Below are 27,912 nucleotides of genomic sequence, written 5' to 3'. Positions count from 1 at the left end.
GGCTATTTGGGTAATTGTCAGTATTTGGCTGTTATAAGTAAAGTTATTTTTCTGTCTTGGTAATTCGCTTCCATTTTCTATTACTCAGTTTAATTATTAAATATGTTTCTCACTGTTTTGTATGTCTTGAATTTTCTAGATAGATTATAGAGTATTTAAAGACAGCTTTTATTTTTCTGTTGCTTTGTGTAACAATGTCTTATACAAAATAGTTTTTGTCTATATTGTTTTATTTTGTACTGTATTCTTAAATAGTGTAAATCTAAGGGTTCTTAAATTTTGGTTCTCTATTTAAATAGGGTTCTCTATTTCCTTGTTCCCTAGATATAACAAATTTCAACCTAAAAGAAAGGAAGAAAAAGCACCAAGATGGGTGAAAAGAAACCAGAGCCTTTGGACTTTGTGAAAGATTTCCAGGAATACCTGACCCAGCAGACGCATCATGTGAACATGATTTCGGGATCGGTCAGTGGGGACAAAGAAGCAGAGCCTCTTCAGGGAGGTAGACTTATTTTACTACTACTGAAAAGTTCGTGTTTGTAAATGTGTTGGTGTTCATGCAGAGCTCTCCATTCATGTGCATCACTGTCCACTAACGTGGAGCAATCTCTTCTTTTTCTAGAAAGACATGGGTGTTTTCTCCCTTCTTTAGCATGCAGAGTTTTGCTATGGGACAATGATTTAATGTAGTCTAGAGAACTATTGTAGTCTTGTTGAAAGATTAGGGCTTCTAAATCCCTTTTCCGTCCTTCATGTTCTGTTAGCTGACAGTTGATTCAAAGAACCCAGAGATTTTGTTCACAGAATTTGCCCATCAAGCAATGTAGGTTAGACCTGAGCCCCAACTAGGGATTTTTTTTTTCTCTGTAAGTGAAAGAAGGCTGTCCACATTTACCTGTTCAAGAAGAGAAACTAAATTAGATGAAGCAAAGATTTGGTGAGCCTGCTAGAGGTAAAGTTTCTCTAGTTTGTGGATCACATACACTCTTCTTAACCTACTTCAGGGTCAGCGGAGTACCACCCATGGACCTCCTATAACTGCTTTCCTATGGCTTTGTATCATTAGAAATGACTGGATAAAATACAAAAAGAATAACTCATGAAAATTCTACATGAAATTCTATTTCATTGTTCATAATAAAGTTTTATCGGAACACATACATGCTCACTTCTTGACACATTTCTACCTTGTTTGTGCTGCTGGGGATCAACATCTGCTGCATACATACATTAGGCAGGTGCTATATATACAGTGAGGTACAGTCATCCCCAACTTGCTTATATTTTTATAGCAGCTTTTATGGAACAGCAGGATTGGGTGTTGTGACAAAACCCATCTGGCTTTAAGTATTTGCTGTCCCAGCCCTGGAGAAAACATTTGCTGGCCTCTGACCTAGATCTTATAAGCCATCAAGATGCAGGGACTGGCAGCAGTGATGAGGTGTCACCTCCAGAAATTTTGTTAGAAATGTAAGCACCAGGTCCTACCCTGGGTCTAGTGATTCAAGTTTATTTTATTAAGATCTCTCAAGTAATTGATGCAGACATCAAAATGTGAGCATCAGGGTCTTAAAACTGTGGGAGAATGGGAGACCACAAGCCTGAACTCTTCAGTTGATTCTTTTTGAACTAATTTCTTGGACTTGAAAGGCAGAAGAGAAGGATTAGTGTTTGAACTGAGCATGTGAGGACTATGGCTCCTGGCGTCGAACCAAAGTCCTGTTCCCATGAAGAAGAAAGGAATACAAATTTTGCCTCTTAATACTAATGTGAACAGATTCCAGGAGTGGGATTCAAGAAGCCAGGGTGTAGTATACCCCAACATGTGAGGTTCCTAATTATGTGTTCCTTCCACTTCTTAATACAAAGTTTGTCTGTTCATGTGCAAAGCAAACACCGAAACATTTCAGTTCTGAAATTCTTAAAGTCCTTACATTCAGAGCTGTCAGATACCTTGTTTCCCTTGATGTGCTTAATTAGAAAGTTAAGATCTTAAATGTAACTCAAAATCTCCAACACAAATGACTCTAACAGGGTATCCAATAATAGTTTTTAGACAAAAAGAAATTTAGTAATTTAGAGCTGTAACAACGGCTACTTAAAATTGTTACCATGGCCAGTATCAGACACCTGTATATGACTGTGACCTTAAGGAATCTCTTCATTCCTCTCTGTCTTGTCTGCTTTCTACAAAAGCATGTTAAGAGTTGGTAAAATTTATATGTAAGTAATTTGAGGTCCTCTTTAAAGGTTCTTAGAATATAATTTGTATTTTTGTAGAAAATTTGTCCCAGTTCAAGAAGTCTGAATTGTTTTATGAATTAAACTCTTGGGAAGCAAGCTATCAGTTTGTGGAAGATCTTCAACCCCTTAAGTCTAAAATGCTGAACTGAGTTGATTCTGAGGTGCCTGATTTCTTTTGCTTTTGTTTATAGCTGGAACAGATGGTGATCAGAATGGACTCGATCACCCATCTGTTGAAGTTTCCCTGGATGAAAACTCAGGAATGTTAGTAGACGGGTTTGAAAGGACCTTTGATGGGAAGCTCAAGTGTCGCTACTGCAACTATGCCAGCAAAGGAACGGCCCGGCTCATTGAACACATCAGGATCCACACAGGTAATGGAGAAACAGCTGGAGAGGGAGGGGCCATGCGTGCAAGTCCATGTAGTGCCAATTGTTCAAAACAAGTTTGATGAAGGTTTGTTGGGTACTAACTCCATTTTTTACAAACAGTGGGTTAAAGGCATACAAATACTGGAAACAGGCTCATTGGAGAGCTTGATCCTCCATTTTCCTGCTTGATCTACACAATCTTGCATTGCCTTCCTGTTCTCAGGTGGGAGAGGTTATTTCTAGGGTTAATGTTTTGTCTTTTTCTTCACAAGAATGTTTAAATTCTAGAAAAGAGAAAGGCTTCTGTATAGTTGCAGAGTATACTTGCTAAGCCCCTGTCTCTCTAGCCACCCCTTTGAGAAATCATCCTAACTATGCTCTGTCCTTGTCAATTGACAGTTTCACATTCTAAATGATAGTTTTAAATATTTGAAGAGTTTGGGCTTTAAATAAATCTATTTAAATAAATTTAAATAATATCTTGTTTTAGGTTTTTCTATTGCTGTGATGAAACACCATGACCAAAAAGCAAGTTGAGGAGGAATTTATTTGGCTTACACTTCAGAATTGTTCATTATAGAAGGAAGTCAGGGCAGAAATTCAAACCCGGTAGGAACCTGGAGGCAGGAGCTGATGCCGAGGCCATGAAGTGGTGCTGCTTACTGGCTCGCTTCCCCTGGCTTGCTCAGCCTGCTTTCTTATAGAACCCAGGACCACCAATCCAGGGATGGCACCAACCACCATGGGCTGGGCCCCTCCACAGTGATCACTAATTGAGAAAATATCTTACAGCTGGATGCCATGGAGGCCTTTCCTCAGCTGAGGCTCCTTCCTCTCTGATGACGCTAGCAGAGTCAAGTTGTCACACAGAGCCAGGACAACTAACCCCTTGTCAACTTGATACACAAACACATCATTATTAAGCCACAACCCTTGCTTTCTTACTCATCTCCAAGATCCCACATTAAAATCATAAATATCTTTAAAAGTTCCACAGTCTTTACAAATTCAAACACATTACATTTCCAGCCTCTTTAGAATAGCCAATCTCTTTTAAAAGTTCAAGTCTTTCAGCTGTGGGCTGCTTTAAAAATTAAAATTAGATACCTTCAAGAGGGAAGGACCAGGGCACTGTCACTATCTGAACCAAGCCCAAGCAAAACCAAACTCCAACAGTATAAATAACTCAATGTCCAATTATCTGGGATTCAATCAACAATCTTCTGGACTCCTGCAAAGGGCTTGGGTCGCTTCGCTTCTCTGGCTCTGCTCTCTGCAGCACACGTAGCCTGTCTTCTAGGCTCTGGCTGGTTTCACTCCACTGCTGCTGCTGTTCTTGGTGGTCATCCCATGGTACTGGCATCTCCAAAATGCTGAGGGCTTCTGCTGCATCTGGGCTGCACTTTCATCAACAGCCTCTCATAGGCTCTCCTCAGGGTGCCAAGCCTCAACTCCTTTTTATGACCCCTTCAGTCCTGGGCCTTCAACTGCCACTGAGGCCTCACCAATGATCTCTCCTGGCCTCTCACATTGTCAAGCCTCCGCTGCTCTCCATGACCCCTTCATGCTTCAAAACTAGTGTCACCTGGGTGACTCTTAGACATTACCAAGTCCGGCTGCTACCACGAGGTACAACTTTAGCTGCCTCTGAAACACCGCTTCTCTGTGCTCTCAGGAAACACTTCCAGGTTTCACCTCAGTGATGTTGGTCTCTTCTTAATCACCACTAATTTCTTAGATCTGGCATCAAGTGTCCCAATAATGTAAAGGTTTCACTTCAGTAATTCTGGTCTCTTGTTAATCACAGCTGATTCTTTAGCCTCAGCTAACCAGAACCACAGAATCTTAAACTAGCAAGCAGCCCTGGTAGAGTCGAACCCTCCCTCTGAAGTGTCACAAGCCAGGTTTCCGTCTTCTGCACTCCTCTGAACATTCTTTTTTCCTCACGTGGGAGGTTATTGGGGGAAGTGAGAGCAGAAGGAAAGGGGGGGGGTGAGAAGGGCTGCCTTTTAAATGGGGACATAGCGCGTGTGCATAGGGAGAGTGCTCCACTTAGTGGCTGCAGCAGCTGCAGTGGTACATCTTGCCTGTTGCTGATGACATGTCCTACTAGGTCCCTGAGAGCAGGCCAGTGTAATGCCTGAATGCTAACAGTCCTCTCTTTTGTTTAGTATAAAAAGGTAAGGAAATAGGAAGGGGTAGCTGGTGAGGTGGGAATGGAGGGCACCGGGTTCTCTAGACTGCTTCCTGAAGTCTGGGGGCATTGGCATCTTGAGGGGACCTGAGAAGGATGGGATGCTAGCCAAGTCCTGGCATAGCTGGCTGTTTCACTGCTGTCCAGGCTCAGTGGATGCAGATTTGAGAGGACCTGGCAAGACATTGTCAGAGCAGAAGATACAGTTAAGTTTAGGGAGGACATTTTTTCTTAGGTCCCAGTAATTAAGGGAGTGGAGTCCCAAGACCAGGGGAAGGTGGGGGAGGTCCCACCCTCAGGAATAGGCAGTAGGTGGATAAACTTAGGCTGTTGATTGACAGTACTTATCTGGAGCCCATTTGATGACCTGTCTGAGGTGGATTCAAGTTGACTCCCTGGAGCTTACAAGAATTTTTTGAGTTCACAAAAAGAGGAAAGTTTTAGACACACTAGCATTCCCACTGTTTGTAATCTGTACTGAGATCCACATTGTAGAAAAGGCATAGACTCATGCCTTTGAGACATAGGGGACCCCAAAATGATTCTGGTTCAAAGCATTGACACTCTTTCCTCTATCCATGTATGTAGATGTAATAGATTAGACAGATGTTAGCACAGTGAGAAGCACTTTTCAATCTGTACTTAGAGAACATCCGAAGAGAACTTAAAATCCCGAGCTTGTGTCTCATGATCGTAGTGGTACTCTGCCAGAGCTAGAGTAGTAGCTTATCAGAATCCCCTTGATTCATGTGAAGACTGTTAACTTTGGAGTCTTAATATAACAATAGTATAGTGAAACATTTCATTTTTTATATACCTCAAATCACTTTCTATCACCACTTAAGCTTTTTCATTCTCAGACCTTTATAACTTGGATTTACACACCTTAAAATACCTTCTTAGACCCTAAAATATTTCTTAGATCCTCAACTTAAGCCTTCATATCGTCACAGAAACACTACACCTGAAAACACCTTCTTTCTATCTAATTCACCAGGAGATACAAGTTGTTGATTACTGAGAGCAGTCATTATAAAGCGAGTTCCTTTCAATAAAGGAATGGTAAGAAGTTACACTGAGTTTGTCTCTTTTCTGAGTCTGGTATCAAGGTAAACTGTGTCTAGACCTAGTAGTAGCTCTAGGAGAGAAGGGCCTATGCCCTGAACTTTACACACACAGAAACTGAGAAGGCGGCTGAAGCCTTGGCTGCTGCTGTTCAGTTGACAAAGCTACTAGCCTAGCGGTCAAACACCAGAGTGTGAGAAGGATAATAACTTTTACCTGAGCAAGCAGAAGTGTAAACCAATAGACCAAATCTATGAGAAATGACAGAGACTTACTGGCTGCCTACACATCTACCCCAGGTTCCTCCGTGGTCGTTGGGGGCAGAGGTCTCAGGGTAGCATCAGTCTTCGACTGCCAGATCCAGAAGATCTGATAGACTTTTCTGTGGAGTAGGAACTTTGGGAGGACTAGCCTACCTTGTCTTGGCAAAGTGCGGCAATTGATCCCCCAGTGTCCTGATTATCCATAGTATGGACAGGGTCTTGGCAACAGTTGAGGTGAAAGGCAGTTTTTTTGCCTACTGGCCAGGCATTTGCCACATTTAAAGCAAGCTCCAGGTGGAGGTTCTTCTGTACCTATCCAAGTGGAGGTTCTTCTGTGCCCATCCATCTTCTTTGGAGGAGATAGGGGTGCTGCCAGGAGCTGGCATGTCTCTCTATCGTGAAAAGCTTTTTTAATTAAACATTTTAAATGCCGTATTCTCAGACATCTAGAGCATTTGAGGACTGTCTATCTATTAGGTATATCTGAATAGACAAACTTTGTTTCTGGTTACTTATGTTAAGCTTAACTTTGAAAACACAGGGGACTAAGTAAGGCTTATTCCTGTAATTATATTAGTATTTAGCATGATTATAATTAAAGAATTTGGTCATTTATAAGATGACTATTAACTTATGTTCCTTAACAGTCTACAATTCATTAGCAGCTTTCTTAAGACTAGCACTTTACATTCCATTCCTGTTAAGGTGATTGACCATTAACTTGCATTTGTTAATTATCTTTAACAGTTTACAGTAAGTTAGTAGCTTTTATATGAGTAGAATTTTACATTCCATTTTCCATCCCTGTTAGATTTAGCCTTAAAAATGGCTAATTTTGAATTGGGGCTCTTTTACTATCAAAATAAAACTTTTTAATCATAGATAGTAGGTTCAGTAAAGAAACCAAAATAGCCATTCCATGGAGTTCCAAACTGCTAAGCCTGTCTCCTGAGAAAGCAAGGAAAATTGACAGGATATGATAGATCCCCAGGGCCAAAATGGAACAGGAGATAAGGGGGCCTGTGAGCAGGGACTGAGGGAGCCCAGAGGCCAGGATTGCCCTTGACATGCCATGTGGGCCCCTGCCCAAATGCCCAGCCCTGGGAAAAGGACCTTCTAGGGGGACCAGAAACTCCATTGTAGAAAATATATCTTACTTATCAAATATGTGTTGCCACTTATATAAATTTTCTAGAAGCTTGGTGTTGAACACTTGGCAAAGACATAAGTACTTAGGTGCAAATCTCTAAGTCAGCTTTTGTTAATATGAATAGATCTTTTTTTTTTTTTTTTGGAGTTGAGGATCAAACCCAGGGCCTTGTGCTTGCTAGGCAAGTGCTCTACCACTGAGCTAAATCCTCAACCCCTCTTGAATAGATCTTTATAACCTTAAAATTTTAACACTCTAGAGTATATTTTAAACCAGAGTTGAATCACATATACAGTATGTTGTAACAAATAACTTTATATTTCTATCATCATTCAAAATTCTATACCAATATTTGAGACTTGTTGCTTCCTTAGTCTAAAAGGAGACACAATGAACAGAGAGCTCAGGACTAAGAAGTATCACATGATATGTACTGTTTAACCGTAGTAAAGATGGCTGCCAGCCACATGGCTGCTTATATCATGATGTCACCAGCCAAGATGGAGGACAGCCACATGGTTACTGTTTAAAATATGTTTTCCTCACAGAGAAACCCTGTCTTGAAAAACCAAAAAAAAAAAAAAACACCCAAAAACCAAAAAACATATTTTCCTAAACAGTAGTTACATGCACGTATGTGCAGAGTTGAATCTAAGTAACATACACATACACGTAGAGTTAAATCCAGCTTATATTCACACATATAGAGTTAAATCCAAGTCATGTACGTGTGTGTACACACACACACACACACACATACACACACACACATCTTAAACAGGAGTTGAATCATATACACACACACACACACACACACACATAGAATTTTAATTATAAGCCTTTTGTTGTAAGTTTAAAGCCAAATTTTGTTACAAATTATATATTTTAAACCATACCCAATGAGTAATTTACAAATCCTGAGATAAGAGTTTATAGCATAATCTTAAGATATTATTCTATTGTGTGTGAGAGAGCAGAGTGAAAAGAAATCAGAGATCAAAGATTTTTAGGAGTGGGTAAATAGAGCCTTAGAGGTTAGGGACTTTGGAAGTGTAAGAGCAAGTTTAGGTGTAAGATTTTAGGGATCATTTGTGGCAGTAGCAATTAAGAATTCCTGAGAATTTGGAAATCAAGTTCGCCAATTTTGGTCATTGATTCATACTGAGGCCAAGATGTTGTAATAAAGTCTGAGTCTGTGGAGGAAGAGAGAGAGGGTCGCAAAGTGGAACACTAAGACTGTTCCTGTAAGTTCCAAGGGAAGCCTGAGGGTGAAGTGAGCTGCAGGACTGTGGGAAGAAACAGAGATAGCATAGTGGGTCTGCAGTCTGGCTGCAAGGTGAGAACAGGAAGGAGCAGAAGAGAGGTGTTCGCATAGGTCAGCAGGCTGCCAAAGCCAGAGCCACATGGAGAATACTGCAGGCTAGCGCTTAAACTGTAGGTCTCTCAGGCTACTGGGAGAGGGTAATGAGCAGGAGAGAAGTCCTGAAGGCTACTGAAGCCAGGCAAGCACACATGTCAACATAGGAAGAATAGGACTCTAAACATTTGGAATCATGTTCAGTCACAGACAAATGTAGTACAGTAAGTACATACCTTACTGAAGGTTAGATCAGCAGATACTGCAGGGAAGAACGGGTGTGTACTGAGCAAGACTAAGCTGGCCTCTCTGACTTCCATGTTGCAGCAAACATAGACAGGACATTTATGAAGTTTAGAGAGGGAGAGCAGACAGAAACAAGCAGGTCTTGGAGCAAAGACAAATAAAAAAAAAAAAAGAAGTAGAGATTCCTTGTTCCCTGGCCACTTGGTCCAAGGTATACTGAGGCCAGATTTGATTTGAAAGGAGTGGTCAGTGGGTCTCTAAAAGACATCCCAATTGGTGTGAGGAGGTGTATGACACAGTTCCCAAAGGTGAGGCAGAGAGAAGTTCAAAACCTGAGAGCCAGAGGTGTCCCCAGGACTCAGAGGAGGGCCACACAGAGCAGGCACAGGCTATTCAGCATGGTGTCACACAAGAATGGGGCTAAGAGCTCCAAGCCTGAGAGAGACACAATCACCTAGTACCAGGACTTGGAGAAAAGCCAGAAGGGGAGGAGAGGACTGAAGCCTCACATCCAAGGGAATGGTCAGAGGCGGGTTGCCCCGCTGGAGACTCATTGGCAGTATTGAGTGGAAGCCAAAGGTGTGGGTGAATGAGAAAGCAGGTCTGTTGTAGGTGGAAGAGAGTTGATCTATTGCAGATTGATAGGGTCCCAGCATGGCCATATTAAATGCCAGGAGAGCCTATTGTCCCGGTACCAATGAAAGGATAAATAAAGAAAGTGGGGCGATAGTGGGTACCTTTCAGCAGGCCCTGCCAAGGTATGCCACTAAGCAAACACACCACTCCCAACAGAATTAGTGTAAGAGGCTTATTGGGGGAGGAGGAGAGCATCAGTGTGAAAGGCCAAGTTGGAGTGGGGACTTGACAGAGGCAAACAGACAAGAGGAAGAGAAGCAAGAGAGGAAAGGAGAGACAAGGAGGAGAAAGAGGCAAAAGAAATGGGAGACAAGAGGTAAAAAAGAGAGTAAGCTGTGCCTGGTGGCTTTTAAAGGGTGTGCATGTTGCATAATTGACAGTGGAAAGGCACCTGGTAACAGGTGGCGATGGAACAGCTTTGGCAACAGAGGCAGGCTGCTGCTGATTCTGCTGCAGTGGCAGAAACTAACATTCCTCCCTTTTGTTTATTATAAATAGGATTGGGTGATATATTGGAATTCTTTAATGAAAGAAGCAGAGTTAGACGTACAAGACCCCAGTTTGTTTTTTGTTTGTTTTTCTGTTTGAGAGAGTTCACTTAATGAAAAGGGGACATGTATCTTGACCAGGCCATCCACCCAGGCAACCTCCCACAAAGGGAGAACTGTGCCCAGGTTAGGCTGGGTAGAGAGAGATAAAGGGGGGTCCCACAACAGAGTAAGAGTGAGTAACAGGGGGACTGAAGGTTGCTGGTGGAGTGAAAGTGGGTGCCAGAGTGGGATGGTTAGAGTGGACTGTTGCTGGAGAGGAGGAAGAGGAGACTGAAGGAGCTGGCAGAGGAGGAGTTGTGTGTTGAGGTTGGTAAGGTGGAGGCTCATTAGCAGGGTCAAGAGTAGTGGAAGATTCCTCTATTTCAGGCCTCAGAGCTAGTAGTAGCTGAGTGGGGGAAGAGGAAGAACAGAATGAGGGCTTGGAGCGAGGATGAGAAAGCTTGGACACAGGGTACCCCCTGCCATCTACCTGATTACTGGCAGAAGTTGCCAAGTCTAGGATGCTGGTAGGAGGCCATCTGAATTGATTATCTGAGGGTATTGGGGCCAGATTTGACTGAAAGGCGGATAAGTGTAAAAGCCCTTAAGTCAGGTGCTAGGTGTAGAGGTCTGAGGTTTTCCAAAAGGTATCGCAGGGGGAGCTTGGAGTTATGGTGGAGGACAAAGTTCCCAAGAGTGAGGTAAAGGAAGAAGATCCAAAGCCTGAATGTTCTGGCATCCCAGGGATCCAGGGAGGATTGGATTGAGTAGGCACAAGATGTCCAGTGAGTCATCATGCACTGGGCAGGGGCCAAGGGTTAAGAGTCCAAGTGAGACTGTGGCTAGGGGTTCCTCTGCCTCCAAGAATACCAGAGGGGTGCTAGACACTCAACAACAGTCACTTCCCAGATCCAGGGAAGTGTTTATGCTGACCAGGAGAAGGGGGACTTACCAGTTGTTGCCGGTGTTGGGTGAAGTGCTTAGTGACTGGTTATTTGTAAAGTGTAGATAGACTGGTACACCTCAGACTGCCGGTGGGCAGGAGGAGCCATCAGGAGGACCTGCCAGAGTCACGGCATCAATGGAATAGTTTAATGGCAGAAGGTGACATTGGAGCCAGGGGCACCACAAAGTCACAGCATGTAACAGAGCTCATGTGGGAGTTTTTTTTTGGGGGGGGAGGTGCCAAGGTGGCCTCTGAGTGAGAGCAGAAGGAAAGAGAGAGCTGCTCCCAACATTCTTATCTTCCAAGCTCCTATAGACCATCCCACTGAGGTTTCAACACGCAATGGCTTTTCTAGCCCTAAGTTCTAAAGTCCTTCCATAATCCTTCCCCAAACATGGTCAGGTTTGTCACAGCACTACCCCACTACGCTGGTATGAATTTGTCTTAGTTAGGGTTTCTATTGCTTCAATGAAACACCATGACCAAAAATCAAGTTGGGGAAGAAAGGGTTTATTTGGCTTACCCTTCAGCATTGCTGTTCATCACTGAAGGAAGTCAGGACAGGAACTGCTGAAACAAGGCAGGATCTCAGAAGCAGGAGCTGATGATGCATAAGCCATGGAGGAGTGCTGCTTACTGGCTTGATTCCCCTGGTTTGCTCAGCCTGCTTTCTTATAGAACCCAGGACCACCAGCTAAGGGATTGCACCACCCACCGTGGGCAGGGCCCTCTCCCACTGATCACTAAATGAGAAAATGCCTTATAGCTGGATCTTATGGAGGCATTTCCTCAGCTGAGGCTCCTTCCTCTCTGATGACTCTAGCTTGTGTCAAGTTGACACAAAACTAGCCAGTACAACACTTCTGCCTTAGGGTTTCAATTGCTGTGAAGAGACATCATGACCACGGCAAAACTCTTACAAGGAAAACATTTTATTGAGGTGGCTCACTTACAGTTTCAAAGGTTCAGTCCATTATTATCATGGCAGGGAGCATGGCAGTGTGTGGTGCTGGCTGGCTACATCTTGATCAGAAGGCAACAGGAAGTGGGCTTTGACACTGGGTGGTATCTTGAGCATATATGAGACCTCAGAGCCCACCCCACAATGACACACTTCCTCCAACAAGGCCACACCTACTCCAACAAAGCCACACCTCCTAATAGTGCCACTCCCTATAAGATTGTGGAGGCCAGTTACGTTCAAACTACCACAGTCCTTCTGAACTAGAAGACTAGGAAAGTGGAGTAGGCGTCCTGGCAATTTTAAAGGTATGTCCATAAGTCATGTAAGTTAACATAAAGACTTCTTTTAAAGGAGGGGGGTTGCTTTTTTTTCTCCTTGAGGGAAAAAGGTATGCATAGATCTGTGAACATAAACTTTGAAAAGTTCTGTTGATAAAATCTTTATTATGTGGGGAATATTTCTTTTTTCCCAAGTGCCAGCTGAAACTGTAATGGTTTTCATCCTCAATAGAATCTATGTTGTGACGAGTTGTTGCTAATGAATTCTTAAGCCTTATTTCAGTTCTTAGGTTTCTTTATAGATTTTACTAACCTATTGTACAGTTATGAATTTCTGAGAAGCATTTTATTTTTTGTATCAATTCCCATATCCAGGGGACAAACATAAAATGTCTTATAAATGAGCTACTCTTGCAGTTTTTCCCATTTCTCTCTTGAACAGGTGAGAAACCTCACAGGTGTCATTTATGTCCATTTGCATCTGCTTATGAGCGCCATCTGGAAGCCCACATGCGTTCTCATACTGGGGAAAAACCATACAAATGTGAATTGTGTTCCTTCCGCTGCAGTGACCGAAGTAACCTGTCCCACCATCGAAGGCGCAAACATAAAATGGTACCAATTAAAGGTACCAGGTCTTCCTTAAGCAGTAAGAAAATGTGGGGGGTTTTACAGAAGAAGACAAGCAATCTGGGATATAGCAGAAGAGCACTAATCAACTTAAGTCCACCTTCCATGGTGGTCCAGAAACCAGACTACCTTAATGATTTTACCCACGAAATCCCAAATATTCAGACTGACTCCTATGAAACTTTGGCGAAAACTACACCAACTGGTGGCCTGCCAAGGGACCCCCAAGAACTCATGGTTGACAACCCTTTGAATCAGCTCTCTACTTTAGCAGGACAGTTGTCCAGCTTGCCACCAGAAAACCAAAACCCTGCCTCCCCTGATGTAGTTCCCTGCCCTGATGAAAAGCCTTTCATGATTCAGCAGCCCTCTGCCCAAGCAGTAGCCTCTGCTGTGTCAGCAAGTATTCCTCAGAGCTCCTCCCCCACAAGCCCAGAACCTCGGCCATCGCATAGTCAGAGGAACTACAGTCCAGTGGCAGGGCCGAGCAGTGAACCAAGTGCCCACACCAGTACCCCCAGCATAGGAAACAGCCAGCCAAGCACTCCAGCTCCAACCCTGCCGGTCCAGGATCCTCAGCTTCTACACCACTGCCAGCACTGTGATATGTACTTTGCAGACAATATCCTTTACACTATTCACATGGGATGCCATGGGTATGAAAATCCTTTTCAGTGTAATATATGTGGATGCAAATGTAAAAACAAGTATGATTTTGCCTGTCATTTTGCAAGAGGGCAACATAACCAGCACTGAACACAATCAACATTGTTCTCACTTGGTTTGGCCTTTGGGGGTTTTGTAGTTTGGTCTTTAGTTTTGATCATCCCTAATACGTATCTGTTAATTTAAAATTTATACATTCTATTCATATAATAGTAATTTGATAGTGAAAAGGGGTTTCGTTAACTTTTCATAAAAGTCTGGTTAGGGTTATTTATGTATTAGATAGTTAGATGCATTGTCTTTTTCATTTAGACACGTAAGAGTTGCAGTACATTGGAATCTTACCAGGTCTTCAGTTCCTACACTTGTCCCTAGGACTCCCAGGGTTATCTGTATTCTTGATATGTAGATATATATACTACAGCTACATAGTCTTTCTGCCATATTTCAAAATGGCACAATAAGCTTCTCCATAAAACCTTTTACAGCATTTCAGTGTTTATAGAGAAACTGCCTTTAGATTTGTTATTAATTAAAATGCTATTTTCATTCACTTAAGTTGAATTTGTTTTATTTCAACCAAAAACAGTACAGTTATTTCAGTGTAATAAATCTTTCTCTTCGAGGGGAAATATAAAACAATTCTTTTCAAATTTAAATTATAAAAATGCAAGTCCTTGAAGTTGAAATTTGGGGCTAAGTTGAAAATTGTGTTTGATATTGGAAATATCTGTTCATTTAATGTCTAGTTTAAACATGTTAATTTTTTATTGCTTTTCATATATATATATGTGTATATATATATATATATTTCTAATTATTGTTTTAGAGCCACAGGTAAATATATCAGAGTGCTAGATGCCTTTTCAATCTGAATCTTCCACTTAAATTCTGCATTCAGCTATTATTGGTGTCAGGTAAGACTGACAACCACACTGATAATCTTATTCTTCCTAGTCTTTGATGACCAAAGAGGAAGTTGGGTTCATCCATCTTATTAAGATGCTTCAAAACTATCTCCAAAGTTTTCTTTTCTGCCTTCTGCCCATAATTTCCAAGAAAGGTGGGTATAGAAACCCAGAACAATGTGATAAGGAAGAAATGGCTATGAAAATGAGAACATGCCCAAACAGATCCCACTTTCAAGTCTTTGCAGAGTAGGCCATGTAAGGTTACAGTGGGACCGTCACCACAGTGGGAAAGGATAAAAAAATTAACACAAAGCACATTTAAATGTGACGTTTAATTTGTTGATAATTAGAGGTTCGTTTGACATGGAAGCTGTTGTTTTTGTATTGTGTAATGAGCTTACTCTGAGGAGGGCCTGACAGAACAATAAATATTGTCACTTCCTCTTGGTTTCTGTGCACTTTGCAAGATTTTCATTTTTAATTTGGTTAATATTTTAAAAATATTCCTAATTGGCTTCTTAAAGAAATATCCTGTCAAGTATTTATTATCCAAAAATGCCTCTTACAGTAAATAAGAGGGAAATTGATGGTATCTACCCATTAAGCTCCAAGTGCCCTGTTAATGGATCTGTGCCCTTCCTCCCAGTGCTCGAAAGCCATTCAGAGGGTGCCTGTGCTTGCTTTACCAATGTTGGCTCATCCCGACTGCACTGCTAAAGCATAGCAAAGAAGACACTTTCTCTTGTGACCCTAACTTTCTAGTGAGTTTGGTCTGTTGCTTAAATCACTCACTGGTTAGATTAGTTTTAGTGCAACACTTTCTAAATACATAACTTGACCGTAGTGATTATCAGCTGCCAGGAGACAGGTTGTTGTTTGGAAACTTCGCTATTTTTAAAGTTTGATCCAACTAAAAGCAATACCCCCAAATAGACAATGAAAACTTCCCTGAAAGAGGAAGAAGCCCAGTATGGTGCTGTGTACCTGTAGTCCCAGCTGCTTGGGAAGCCAAGGCAGGAAGATTGCTAGAGCATAGGAGTTCCCTGCGAGGCTGGGCATCCCTGCAAGTCTCAGAAGCCAAATGCTCACCTGAAAGTCAGCTTTATCATCTTTACATTCTGGGCCAAACAGTGAAATATGCATCCTGTTTTTCCTAACAATTAAAGATGAATGTTTTGAAAGTACATTCACTTTAAATATGGAAAAGACTTTTCATAATTACAAGCTAGAAGGAAAAAAATCCTAACTTTCTAATACCATAAAGAGCACAGTTGGTCTTCCAAAGGTGTTGATGTGTAAAGCTACAAATAAATGCACTAAAATTTTGAAGCAAATCTACCTTAGAATCTTTTTTGAAATTGTACTTTTAAAGATTTAGGATTTTGCTTAAATATTCTGAGTTAAATTCTGTATTAGGAAAGATGTTAGATTCTTTCCTTAAATATTAAATAAGTTCCTCATTTTATTTTTAACCAAATGTTTTATAGAAATAAGTTGAGAAAAGTTTAACATGCACTATTTATAGTACTTTGCCATTAACTGGCAATGTTCTGAAACTAAATTTATTTTTGTTCAGTGAACATAAGTTTAGATTTTTAAAGTTGGTAACTTATCTCCACTAATATTTTTTTAAGAAACTGTGAAGAGATTAACAGAATAATTTTATTTCAGATTTTACTAATGTAATGTGTAGCTACAACTTCTTGACATTCAAGTGAAGACTAGACTTTTACTTTGAAAATTTTCCATTGGGTAGTTCTAGTGCTATTTCATTTTAGAAATGTGTTTGCTGTTCATCTGCAGAATTGTTTGACAAAGGGAATATTACTTAAAAAGAGAAACAGAAAATAAACAGAAGTAACTCTGGTAAGTTCTGCAAAAATACTTACCAAATGAAGAATTATTAGAAAAAAAATTAAATTCCCTGCTAAAGATGTTTTCATTAGTCTTAGAGGGTAGCCATATGCTTTCTAGAACTTGTTTTTGTTGATGCCTGGATGTATGGGACATGTTGTCTACACGAGGTGTAAATCTTGCATTATAGTTGTAAGGTACATTATATTATTTAGGGATCAAGAAAGCAGTTTCATGCTGAAGTAACTATATCTAGTATGTAGTTCCTATTGTGAATAATGCCTTGCTTTTGTAATATATGAATAAAAAAATAACTTTCTAATGACTTTGATTTTTTTAAAACTAGAATCAAATTGTTTTTTTTTTTTTTAGTAATTTGTGATACAGAAAATATTAATAAAGGATTTTATGGCTGGCTGGTTTGAATTTCTAGAGTCCATTATGGAAAGAGTTATGAGTTTACAACAAAAGAGCTCTATAGGTCTAAACTCATTTCTAATTATTATGGTTTGAGTGAGAAATGTACCCTGTAGGCTTTTCTGTTGTGCATTGGTTGGCAGTCAGTTTCATTGTTTCAGAAGGTTTTCTAGACCCTTGGGGATGTGGTACTTACTGGTGGAAGTAGTCGATAAGGCAGGCCTTGAAGGTTTTATCTGCCTCGGATTCTGGTCTAGAACTCTGCATCCTTGTCCACAGTGTGAGAGACAACAGCCATAAACTTCTGCCACTGTGCACACAGCCAGTCCGGTGGCCATGCCTTCCCCACCAGATGTCTACCTCGTGATGCTGTGAGCTCAAATAAATCAGTCCTCCTTCAAGTGGTTTTCTGTCATAGTCGTAAGCCAGTAACTAATACATTCCTCACTACTCAAATCAGCTCAACCTGCTGTACCCTACAGTATGGCACATCAGTGAGGAAGGCTGCCTTTTACATCAGGTATCTATGTCACATTTGACAAGCCGCTCTCTGAAGTAATTTCTGGCATGTAAAATTGAACTTTGAAAACCAGGCATTTTTGGTTGTTTTTTATGTTCAGAATGGTCTTTGGCAGTTCACAGTATTGGTCTAGAAAACACCCAGCCATACAAAATTGTTTGCAAAAGTTTACCCAAGTCAGACATTTGATTAGAAATTCAGAAAGTTTAATGTTGCTTTGAAAAATACTTCTGCACAACAGTATCTCTCTCATCACAGAAAGAAGAGATAACATCTGATAAGTCGGTGGTTTGCTGAAAGCACAGATATTTTCTGTTTCCTCGTTTTAGGTCTTCCAAAAACTCTGCTTTGAGCTTGTTAAGTTCTTCTGCTAGACGCTTCAAGTTATTAAGAGGCATTTGCTCATCTAAAATCAAAGATATTCTCAGATTATTCCTGTAAGCCAGTCTGGGCTGCCTATTGCCATCTGATTCTATCAAACAGGCCAGATTCTCCAATAAATAGTCAGGATGCATTGTAATAATTTATGGACAAGAAATAACATTAATGTCATCTGCAGCAAGAGCCACAGGCAGTTTAAGTAATTACTCTGGTATATGAGCAGAAAAAGACAAACCTGAAAGGATATATATTTCCAAGATTTTACTTATTTTTATATTATATATTTGAATGTTTTTCCTGCATGTATATATGTACACCACTACCATGCCTGATGCTCACAGAAGCCAAAAGAGGGCATAAGATCTCTCATTCTTAGAGTTATAGATGGTTGTGAACTACCGTGTCAGTGAACACAGGTCTTCTGCAAAAATAGCAAGTGCTCTTAACTACTGACCCATCTCTCTAGCCCCCCTAAAAGGATGTTTTTGTGCTTTTTGTTTGGTTGCCTATTTTTTTGAGACATCACTGTGTAGCACTGGCTGGTCTGGACTTCACTACATAGATCAAGCTGCCCTTAAACTCACATAGCTGGCATGCTTCTGCCTCTCAAGTGCCAGGATTAAAGGCTTGCAGTGCCACGGTGGACCATTTTTGAGCCAAGATACCTATTTTACCATCTTTGGCTTTGAAAAATAAAATGACAATTTGGTTTTTTAAAGCTGATAAATAATACATTTGAACAGTTGTCCCAAGTAACATTTCCATCATCATAGAGACGTGGTACCGGGCACTGCCATATGGGTAGTGTTACTGAGCATCTGAAATTAGCTTTATTGAGATATAAAAATGTATCAAATGTAATGGTTTAACTTGCATAGTGGCATACTCTTTCAGTCCCAGTACTGGGTAGGCAGAGGCAAGTAGATATATGAGTTCAGGCCAGCCTAGTCTACAAAGAGTTCCAGGACAGCCAGAGCTATCCTGTCTTTTTAAGTTTTTAGAATATTCACATATCTGCAATCATCAGCACAGTTAATTTTAGAACATTTTCATAACATGAACATTTCACAACATTAAAAGCAAAATCTCTGACAATTGCCCTTCTCTATCCACCACTAACCCTTTTGTTGTGGTTTCCAATTCTGGATATTCATATGACCACTTTTAGTTTGGATGTTTTCAAGGTTCCCCATGTTCTATATCCTGATCAGTATTCTAGTCCTATTTATAGCTGCACAACATTCCATTGTATGAGCGACCTCATTGTATTTATCCATTTATCAGGTGCTAGGCAGTTGGGTTGTTTCTACCTTTTGGCTGTTATGAGTAGTTCTGCTATAAACTGGCTTTGTATCAACATTATGTTTTCATTTCTCTCAAACCTACCACCATGGAGCAGAATAGCTGGACCATATGGTAATGACATTAGAAGGACTGCCTGGCTGTTTCCAAAGCAGCAGGATCATTTTATATTTCCACCAGTATGATGGGAGGGTTCTGATTTGTCCACATCCTCAACAAGTCTTGGACCTTCTAGTTCTGGCCATTCTCTGTGAATTGCCATCTCCCAGGGTTTTGATCTGTATTTTGCTGGTTACTAAATTTTAAACACATTTTCATTTGAATATTGGTTTTCTCTCTTGGAAAAAGATGTCTATGTAGATATTTGTCCACTTTAAGATTGGATTGCTGGTGTGTTACTGCATAGTAAAGAGTTCTCTCTATATTTATATATTCAAGTTTCTCATGAAATATTTGCAAGTGTTTCATCCCATGTGTGGGCTGACATCTCACTTTCTTGAGGGCAGAGAAATGGAATTTTCAGTTTATTCAAACACATGTTCAGAAACTAGTACTGACTCCGCTCCCCTCCAGAAAAGTCTCCATTTTCCCAGTGGGTAGGAGTAGTGAGTGATTTGGGCATAAAACAGAACAAAAGGCAAATGGCTGAGAAAACGCTAGAATGGTTTCTGTTCTGTTCTCATTTATACTGGCATTTCTTTTCCAATCCTTTGTTAGAAGTTTTGGATTGTAATTTATTAATGAGTGGCAACAGGTTTTCTAAAATGAGAAAATAAAACATTCCATTAAATATGAAGAGGTGTTTGTGTCCACATGTGCCTGCATTTATACACTGTATCACACACCATTTCTGATGTAAAAATCCTATATATGCTCATGGATAAAGAGAATGTGAAAACTATGGTATGGTTAACATACTTTTCAGTGTCCCCAATTATGAAAGTGACAATAAAGGCAGGGAGCATAACAACAGACTGGAATCAGAATTAACTTTGTCCAGGTTGCCCCCAAACTTAACAGCTGTTCTGCTTTGGGAAAGTTACTTGATTCACCGAGAATCTCCATTGTTCTCATTTATAACATTACATGTTTGTAAAGAGTAGCACATCAGAGGAGTTAAGTAAATGTTAGCTGCTGTTGTCTTTTTTCTTTTTGTTCTTTTGTTTTTTTGTTTTTTGAGAAACAGTTTCTTTGTGTAACAGTCCTGGTTGTCCTGGAACTTGCTTTGTAGACTAGGCTGGCCTTGAACTCACTGAGATCTGCCTGCCTCTGCCTCCCAAATGCTGGGACTAATGGCATGCACTACCACTGGCACACTTGTTTTCTTTTTAAAACAAATTTAAGCATAGCAAGGAGTTAAATATTCAAGACCTAAAGCAACTATTGAAAAAGCTATACTTACCAGATAGCTGAAACATTATTATTTTTAAATCTTATTCATATTTATAATGACCTTGCTCAAATCCCATGCTTGTCTTACCCCTGACCCCAGGCTACCCTTAATCCACCTCTCCAGCACCCTAATTACTCTTAAAAATAAATCTACTACTCTACTTCAAGGGGGTGACATATTCATATAATTAATTACCTTTTTCTTGGCCTCCTCACTAAAATGTTCTGCTTCCTGTTGATTCCCTGGTATCTAAGAAAAAGTCTAATGAAAAAAGGACTGTCTAGCCCTGTAACCAATCAGCAAGTGTTAAACTGAAATGCTGATATAAAGTCTGGTGTCTGATGTCAGCAAGAGAGAGCAGCACAGCATCTAGACAGTACAGACCAGTCAACATACCTTTGGCTTCCTTCATTGTCTGAGAGATGGTTCTTCGGAGTGTCTCATCAGCTTTATGGAAGATGTTAGTAGAACAAATCACTCTGTCTATTTCCTGTGTGACATAGATATTGTTATTGGGAGTAGTTTATAAAGTAAATGACCAAGGTATAGACTCATTTGAAGGGACCAAAAGAAAACTCTCAGTGGCTTTTCTGTTCATTTTCTCTCACAGAAGATCCAAATGAATCCTGACTAGTTGTAAAGTGGGTATGCTGGTGAGTGTGCAATAACTGGCTTTCTAGAAAGAACAACTTCCTCCAACCTATATGTAGTGTTTCTGTGCTTTGATGGTGTAAAAGCTTCCATCATTGCCCACTTTAAGTCACCAATATAAGATTCAGCATTTCTGAACATTCACCATGGGTCTTCGACCGGCTGGCACAGCCCTTAGCAGCTAGCTCAGTGACTGGATGTCAGAAGCCAAAGGCTGGTGCAGGGCCATTCTGCTAACAGACTGTCTTACACTTTTCTCTTGCTGTCAGCTCAAAACATCTCCCTGCAAAAAAAATTATCCCTTCTCATTTGTACCAAGTCTAACTGGAGTATTTACCTTTTGTTCCGCATTGTCCTCAACACATTTTATGGGATTTTCCAAAGCAGTAAGCAACAAATCAGTCACCTCCAGGCTACAGAGAAAGTGAGATGAAGTATAATTAACCTTTCTTATAAAACATTTGCTTTTTAAAGAACCTGCATTAATAATACTAGACTGAATGCAAGAGAGCAAAACTGTCCTTCGTCCTTATTGAAAAGGAATAAAAATAAACTAAGTGATTTGGAAGCCATCTTCCGCTTGTGAAACGTTAAGTGAAGCTCAAAACAAAAATACAAGCCATTCCTACCTCATAAAAGCTAATTTTTAAAGACTTACCAATAAGCAGTCTCTTCCCTTAATACATCCGGGACTGTAGGCTTTTAAAACTTTATTTCCTCTAGGAAGATGGTGTTTACTTCTGGCTTCTGCTCATTTACTAGATAAGGATTAACAAGTTCCTCACTAGCCAATGGTCACTAGAGAACTCAGGTAGAATTGTTTCATTCAGTAAATCTACATTGAGCATTTCATAGGTAAACACTATAAAGCTGCATCTGTGAAACTGCTAATCTGGGGGTATAACAAAGTGCCCAACTACTCCAATCCTGAAAATGGAATGGAGTGAGACAGGTAAACCACTGAGCACAAACATAATACCAGACAGTGGTAAGTGGCTAAATAAAGACAATACAGTGATTGTGCTAAGAGACTGGGTGGCCAGATAACCATTATTTTTGCTCCAGTTAGATGGCCAACCCCCAGTTAGGGCAAATTGGACCACAAACACCAGGGCCTGGAAAAAAGAAGCAGCTCTTTGTGCCCACAGAGCATAGGAGGCTGGTTTGCGATGGTGGTGGGGTGGTTATTAGGTTATCATGGAAGTCAAGAGCAGAAGTTGGATTTTACTTAGAGTACAGGGTTATAAGTTATGAAGTTATAAGCCAGGGAGTGTACAGTGTAACACTTTCACCTTCATATTTCTCATTTGGAGGAGTTCAGGCTGTAGAATGTGACTGCACTCAGTCCCATGGTTATGCCACTTACCTCCTGGGTATGTTACTTGATTTACCTGGGCCTCAGTTAGCCCGGCATAAAATGGATTTTTTATGCATTTTTTTTTTTTTTACCATTAAAAGGTTATGGAGATGGAATGGCACTATAAAGTGTCCAGAAACACAGCCAACTTGTAGTATGTGCCAAGTAGTTATTACTTTAGAGAAGCCAGGGAAAGTTACATTTATTAGATTATTTCTCTGTTTGTAATATGGGACTCTAGACTTGACACTACCCCCTTCAGTAGCCCTGTGGCTATTGCACATGCACAAATAACCTGACCAAGTTCATAAGACCTGGGACAAAAGTGCTGAAAGTGGCTACAGAGGCCCACATTCTGCTGGCCCACATCTCACTGGTGTCAAGGCAGTGAAGATCAACTGGTACCATTCTAATAATACCTCAATCAGCCACTTGCTGCCAAAGGAAAAAATATACGTAAGAGCTCCAGAAAGAACAGCAATCCACTGATGATGTACACACACTTATCTACAATCCCAGGACTTGGGAGGCTAAAGCAGGATCATGAGTTCGGGGCCAGCCTAGGCTACATACTGAGACCCTGTTTTGGAAAACTGGAAACCTCCCCAGTGGCTTATTTCATGAACTGTATAAACAATAGTAATCTAAGTGCTAGTTCTGTTTTGTTTTAGGTATGTGAAATTTATAAACTATATAGAAACTGTACTGTTAAATCTGTTAAAGACATTCAAAGAATGAATTTAGCTTAAATCAGCATGGCATAATATCCCTAAAGGTACAATAGTGGCAGTCATTTCTTGGCAGTACCCAAGAGCTGTCTAATTGGACTTCAGGCCCACTCAACAGGAAGGAAAAGGTGTCTGATACTGGAAACCCGGGGCTGGTGAGGCCATGGACCTTAGAAGAGAGCCTACTACCATCACTGTAGTAAACCAGCACAATTTCCAACAGCATTCTACATCCTTGTCCTTACACCCACATACAAGTGCAGCTCTCACCCTCATCCATTTCCCTTTGCAACTGATGGAGACCGTTACAGAAAGTGGTCCACAAGTGGTCAAAATGCAGACAACAAGTGATCATGGGGTGCCTCAGTGGATACATCTGCAACACAATTCCTGCACCCAAACCTCAGGGAACATTATCGAAGAGGGGCAGAAAGAGCATAAGAGCCAGTGGACCAGAAAATGTGCTGTGAGATTATATCTCCTAGCCATGACAGAGAAGCCATGTCTGTGACCATCTCGACAATTTACCTGCTTAAATAAGACCTGAACTATGACAACACCAATAGACAGGCTAACTTGGAAGGTGGAGTTCTTATGGGACCCATCTCTAGACTAAGAACTAAAGGCAGCTAATGATTGCTGAGAAAGAGGGGGGGGGGGAGCGAGTGAGAGCCCGCCTTCCCTAGGGATGAGCCCCCTAATTGGTTATCCAATACCAAGTTGTGAGTCCTGAAATCACACTCATACAATCAACACTAAACAGACTCAGCAGGTCGCATTTACAGTCTGTGTATAAATATATACATCTATGTATAGGTGACAATAATAAAGAGGCCATAGATTTGAGAAGGAATGGGAGTGGGGAGGAAATTAAAGCTTAAAAATTAAACTAAAGAAATGTGCACAATGTATCTTAAGAGCTACACTGTTCAACAGCACAGTTTGTAGCCATATGAGGCTATATTAAGTTCAGGTATTCAGTTGCATTAAATACATTTAAATGTTCAGTAACACTCGTGGCTAGCTGCTCCCATACTAGACAAAGCAGAGAACATTTCCATCATTCATGAAATTTCTAAGAGAAATATATTGTTCCAAAATTCTCCAGATATATCACCAATGGAAAATGATACCAGAGTCTACAAGCTTCACACACGCATGGGCAGGTAACTATAGAGCGTTCTAGGACAAATCAAAACCCATTATTAGTTTTATTACACACAAAACTTTTGGGGAGTGCTAGGTTTCAAGTTATGGCTTTGCACAAGCTTTGCAGGTACTTAACCACTAAGCTGAACCTCCAGCTCAGAGATCTATACAAAAACACTTCACCACCTATTTAGGCAAATTTAACAAGAATACCAAAAGACAGGGTCTTTTGATCCCACCCAGTGCTGGGATCATAGATGTGAGTAGCTATGCCCAACTTTACATGAGTTCTGGGGATCTGAACTTGGGTCCAATGCAGTGAGCGCTTTACCTACTGAGTTATCTCCCCAGCCTGAGACATTACAATTTGAACAGTTAAAAGCAGACATTTATAAAAACAAACAAACAAGCAAACAAAAAACAAAAACAAACAAACAAAAACAAAAAAACTTGGATTCAAATCTCAGTTATTACAAGTTTGGTGACCTTTCTCAATTTAGTTTGTTGCTCCACACAACTCCCCAAAGCCTGTGGGAGAATGGCCAGTCCCATATGGTTAAGCATGTTTTGCAGGGTACCCACAGGAGGGCACTAAGATGGCTTAGAGCAGGATACCTGGCCTCCAAGGAACAAGCTGAACTCTGAATTGTGAGGCTGTTGTGTTCCCAGGCATTTTTCTCAGGGTCGGGCTTTTCTATCTTTTTCTCCATGAGGTGGATGGTCTCATTAGGCAGTGGCTGGGGTCTCTGGCCATTCCTCAGCAAACACGTTTCCAGGGGACAATCTAAAAAGAGCTGGCAAAAGCCTAGTGAATCTGAAAACAGGTTTAAAATGACCAAATTATCAGTCTGTCTTTCCAGAAAGGGGAAATAAATATATACTAGACCCAGATGAAGCAGAAAAAACTCCATTTGCAATGCTGAACACTCACTTTAAAAATTAAATCCATATAAACCTAATCCAATTAAATGCTCACTAAAGGCAGCTGTGATTTGATATATGTGAATCAATGTTTCCATGTATAAGAAAATAATGTTTTAATTACATTTCCGAGCCAGTTGGTAGACTTCATATCTCATACTTTGGTAGTAAAAGTTGTCATCTAACACCAAAAATAAAGGTGTAGAAACAGCAGTTTTTGCCAAGAGGTGGCAAGGCTGGGGCTCACAAGCCGCAGAAGAGATCAAATACTGGTTCTTTAAACAAGTGATAAAATCTTCCCACATGGCGTCACTCCTGTTGGGTGGGGCAGACATCTGACCCCCACTAATGACCGCCACAAGGAAGCATTCCAGGTGCTTTAACAGTTCTTGTCGCAACATTTTCCACTGGGATGGCTACAAAAAACAACAACAAAGAATTGAAATTTAGTTTAGGCTTTGGACAGCAGGCTGGCCATCTTGTTTTATTGCTATCCTGTCCCCATGTAAAATTTCAGCTCACAATACTGAAACATTTGAAGTTCTCAACAGACACCTTGCTTCTCATACCTTCCTGTCTTCATAGATCCTGCACCCTCTGCCTGGAATATCCCCAATGCCTCCGAGGCTGTGTGAAGCCTTCTCAGATTCAATCATGTAGAAGGCAGTCCAGCCCCACTCCGTACATTGTCCCTACTCTAACAGGGCTTACTTCATCTATCTATGCACACCTTCATATCTCTCCCTACTAGATCACCCAGCCTCCAGCAGTCAGGCTGACAGGTGTTCCAGATATGTATTTTAAGTGAATGAATGAGTGAGTGAATATGAACATGAATACCCTCTCCCTTACAGGAGAACAAAGGAGCCAAAATCAATATCCTGCTGAACTAAAACAACCTAAGATATAACAATGTTGGTTTGTCCTTGAAATGAAAAGGGACACTGATAGCAAGATAGGTCAGTTGGAAGGGACTTTGGTCAAGATGCAAAGACCTCTCAGGCTAAGAACAACTGGACTGTGAGATTGGGAGAGATGGCAGAAACAGATAGGAGAAGGATATAAGGAGCTTGAGAATACAAGTCATCTTGTTTTGGGAGGGGTGGTGGGGAGCACTGTAGTTCTGAAGTCAAGGCTGGAGGAAATACAAAAGGAAAGGAGATGAATTCTTCTCCTGCCTTGTCCATATAAAAGATAAACCCACTGGGAAGGAAATTTGTGCCATGTCCTAAAGGGGGGAGATTTTCTAATTACAGTGACCAAGTGAGATCTGGAGGGGGACAGTATTATTCACAGCAATAAGGCGAAGGAAAAACAATCGGTATCAATAACTTTAACTTTTCTCTTTATCCAAAGTGGTGAGACTACTACTATACAAGCAACTCCCAATTACAATACTGCTTCCCTCCCCCGACAACCCAACTGAAGCAGCAGACAAATTCTGATGGAGAAATTCAGAATGTTTTCACATACCTAATACATGCATCTTTGTATATTTTTATGTTTGTATATACTTACAGAATGAAGTCATCTTATTTGCCTTTAATTCATGTGACTTGTCTACACTCAAGCACTAACCATCAAATGTAACAATTTAAGATTTCAGAAGATCTCAAAAGATACTGCTTTAAAGTAAGTATACAACTGGAGACTGGACTCTACTCCACCATGTGGTCTGCTTCCATGTGCATCTATCGGGTTCACCTCACTGGGATGTAAGTGCAGGAATTAAGAAGTATATACTTGGCACATACAAGTCAAGTATATTACTCCATCTGGCTGTCAACCAAGAAAGCACCACCTTTTCCAATACTAGTGGCAAACCAGCCCCTTCATTTGATAAATTTTCCCTGGAGGGACCTAGCAATTTTGTTATCACTTTTGTTCTTTATGCTCATGGGGAGTTCCAAAATGGTACAGAGCTGAAGTCCCACAAAATCTGGTTTTAACCGGCTATAAGCAGAACCTTTTTTTTTTGGGGGGGGGGGGGTCTTGGGATAAACTACCCAAAGGATTGTTATCAGGAGGTACTGACTAGGACGTTCACCTTGTAAACTAAACTTAAAACTTCACTCTGACATAGGACTTGGAGGTGGCATCTGTAGTCCCAGATACCTGAGAGGCGTGTCAGGATGATCCTTGAGCCCTGGAGTTTGGGACCAACCCCGGCAACATAGCTAGGCCTTATCTTTAAGCTCCACTGCATAGAATATGCAATATGTGAACGTACCAAACTTGCATAAAAACCTCTACAGAGCATGGCCCTTAGCCCTGTAACGTAATATTCGAGACACAGGTCTGGGTCTCCTAGAGCGGAGCTAACCAGCTCCCCTCTTCTCCAGCTCCCGTCAGGCTTCCCCTCCTACACTGGCACTGCTGAATCAGGATCCAGGGCGGCTCTCGGTCAACAACCCACAGCCCCACTGCCTGTGCCGGGTCTGCACACCTGCCCGCCCCACCCACTCGGTGCTGACCCGAAGCTGTGTGCCAGCGCGGTCCGGGAGCGCGGGGGGCAGCAGATCGTCGTAGGAGAGGACCCCCACGGCCCAGCCCCGCTCCTGCCGCAGCCGGAGGGCCAGAGCACGCGCGAAGGTCGACTTTCCGGCCGCCGGCAAGCCGCAGAGGACACACAGTCCCAGCTTAGGCCGCCCATCAACGTGGACCTGCCCAGACCCCGCGGCCGTCTTCATGCCTCCAGTGAGGCCTGCAGACACCTTTGCGCTCGCTGCGCATGCGCAGTGCACTAGCGCCATGATCTCTTCTCCTCCCCCGCCCCGGGCGGCGACAC

The 27,912-nt window shown here is 41.3% G+C and overlaps 2 protein-coding genes across 3 annotated transcripts in view; one reads left to right on the top strand and one right to left on the bottom strand.

Moving 5' to 3' along the window:
• Ikzf5 (IKAROS family zinc finger 5) overlaps positions 1–16,055 on the top strand; it is a 25,182-nt gene extending 9,127 nt beyond the window's left edge. The window contains exons 2-4 of the mRNA XM_036195607.1: positions 325–502; positions 2,436–2,618; positions 12,687–16,055. Coding sequence (XP_036051500.1) covers positions 370–502; positions 2,436–2,618; positions 12,687–13,630 — 1,260 coding nt within the window. The 5' untranslated portion in view covers positions 325–369 and the 3' untranslated portion in view covers positions 13,631–16,055. The remainder of the gene's footprint in view (positions 1–324; positions 503–2,435; positions 2,619–12,686) is intronic.
• Pstk (phosphoseryl-tRNA kinase) lies at positions 4,171–27,912 on the bottom strand. 2 transcript variants are annotated; one of them, XM_036195630.1, is made up of 6 exons: positions 27,599–27,912; positions 25,249–25,540; positions 24,819–25,017; positions 21,307–21,382; positions 20,715–20,808; positions 4,171–4,983 (listed from the first exon to the last, which is right to left on the bottom strand). In XM_036195630.1, exons 1-6 carry the CDS (start codon positions 27,875–27,877, stop codon positions 4,943–4,945), a joined length of 981 nt encoding a protein of 326 aa, XP_036051523.1. In that variant the 5' UTR covers positions 27,878–27,912; the 3' UTR covers positions 4,171–4,942. The 2 variants fall into 2 exon arrangements, with proteins under 2 accessions (XP_036051523.1, XP_036051514.1); XM_036195621.1 differs by lacking the exon at positions 4,171–4,983 and adding an exon at positions 17,432–17,648 and having other exon boundaries at positions 27,599–27,911.

Source organism: Onychomys torridus, chromosome 1 (assembly GCF_903995425.1).
Source record: "Onychomys torridus chromosome 1, mOncTor1.1, whole genome shotgun sequence".
Lineage (NCBI taxonomy): Eukaryota > Metazoa > Chordata > Mammalia > Rodentia > Cricetidae > Onychomys > Onychomys torridus.
This window is presented reverse-complemented; position numbering and strand designations above follow the sequence as displayed.

Bases quoted from the DNA above. Each gene is read 5' to 3' on its own strand.
- Pstk (XM_036195621.1), bottom strand. From the start codon at position 27,877: ATGGCGCTAGTGCACTGCGCATGCGCAGCGAGCGCAAAGGTGTCTGCA. The intron at 25,018-25,248 runs GTAATTAAAACA...ACCTGTTTTCAG, and splicing joins CTACCAACTGGCTCGGAAAT to ATTCACTAGGCTTTTGCCAG. The intron at 17,649-20,714 runs GTATGTTGACTG...CTTTGATTTTAG, and splicing joins GACAATGAAGGAAGCCAAAG to ATGAGCAAATGCCTCTTAAT.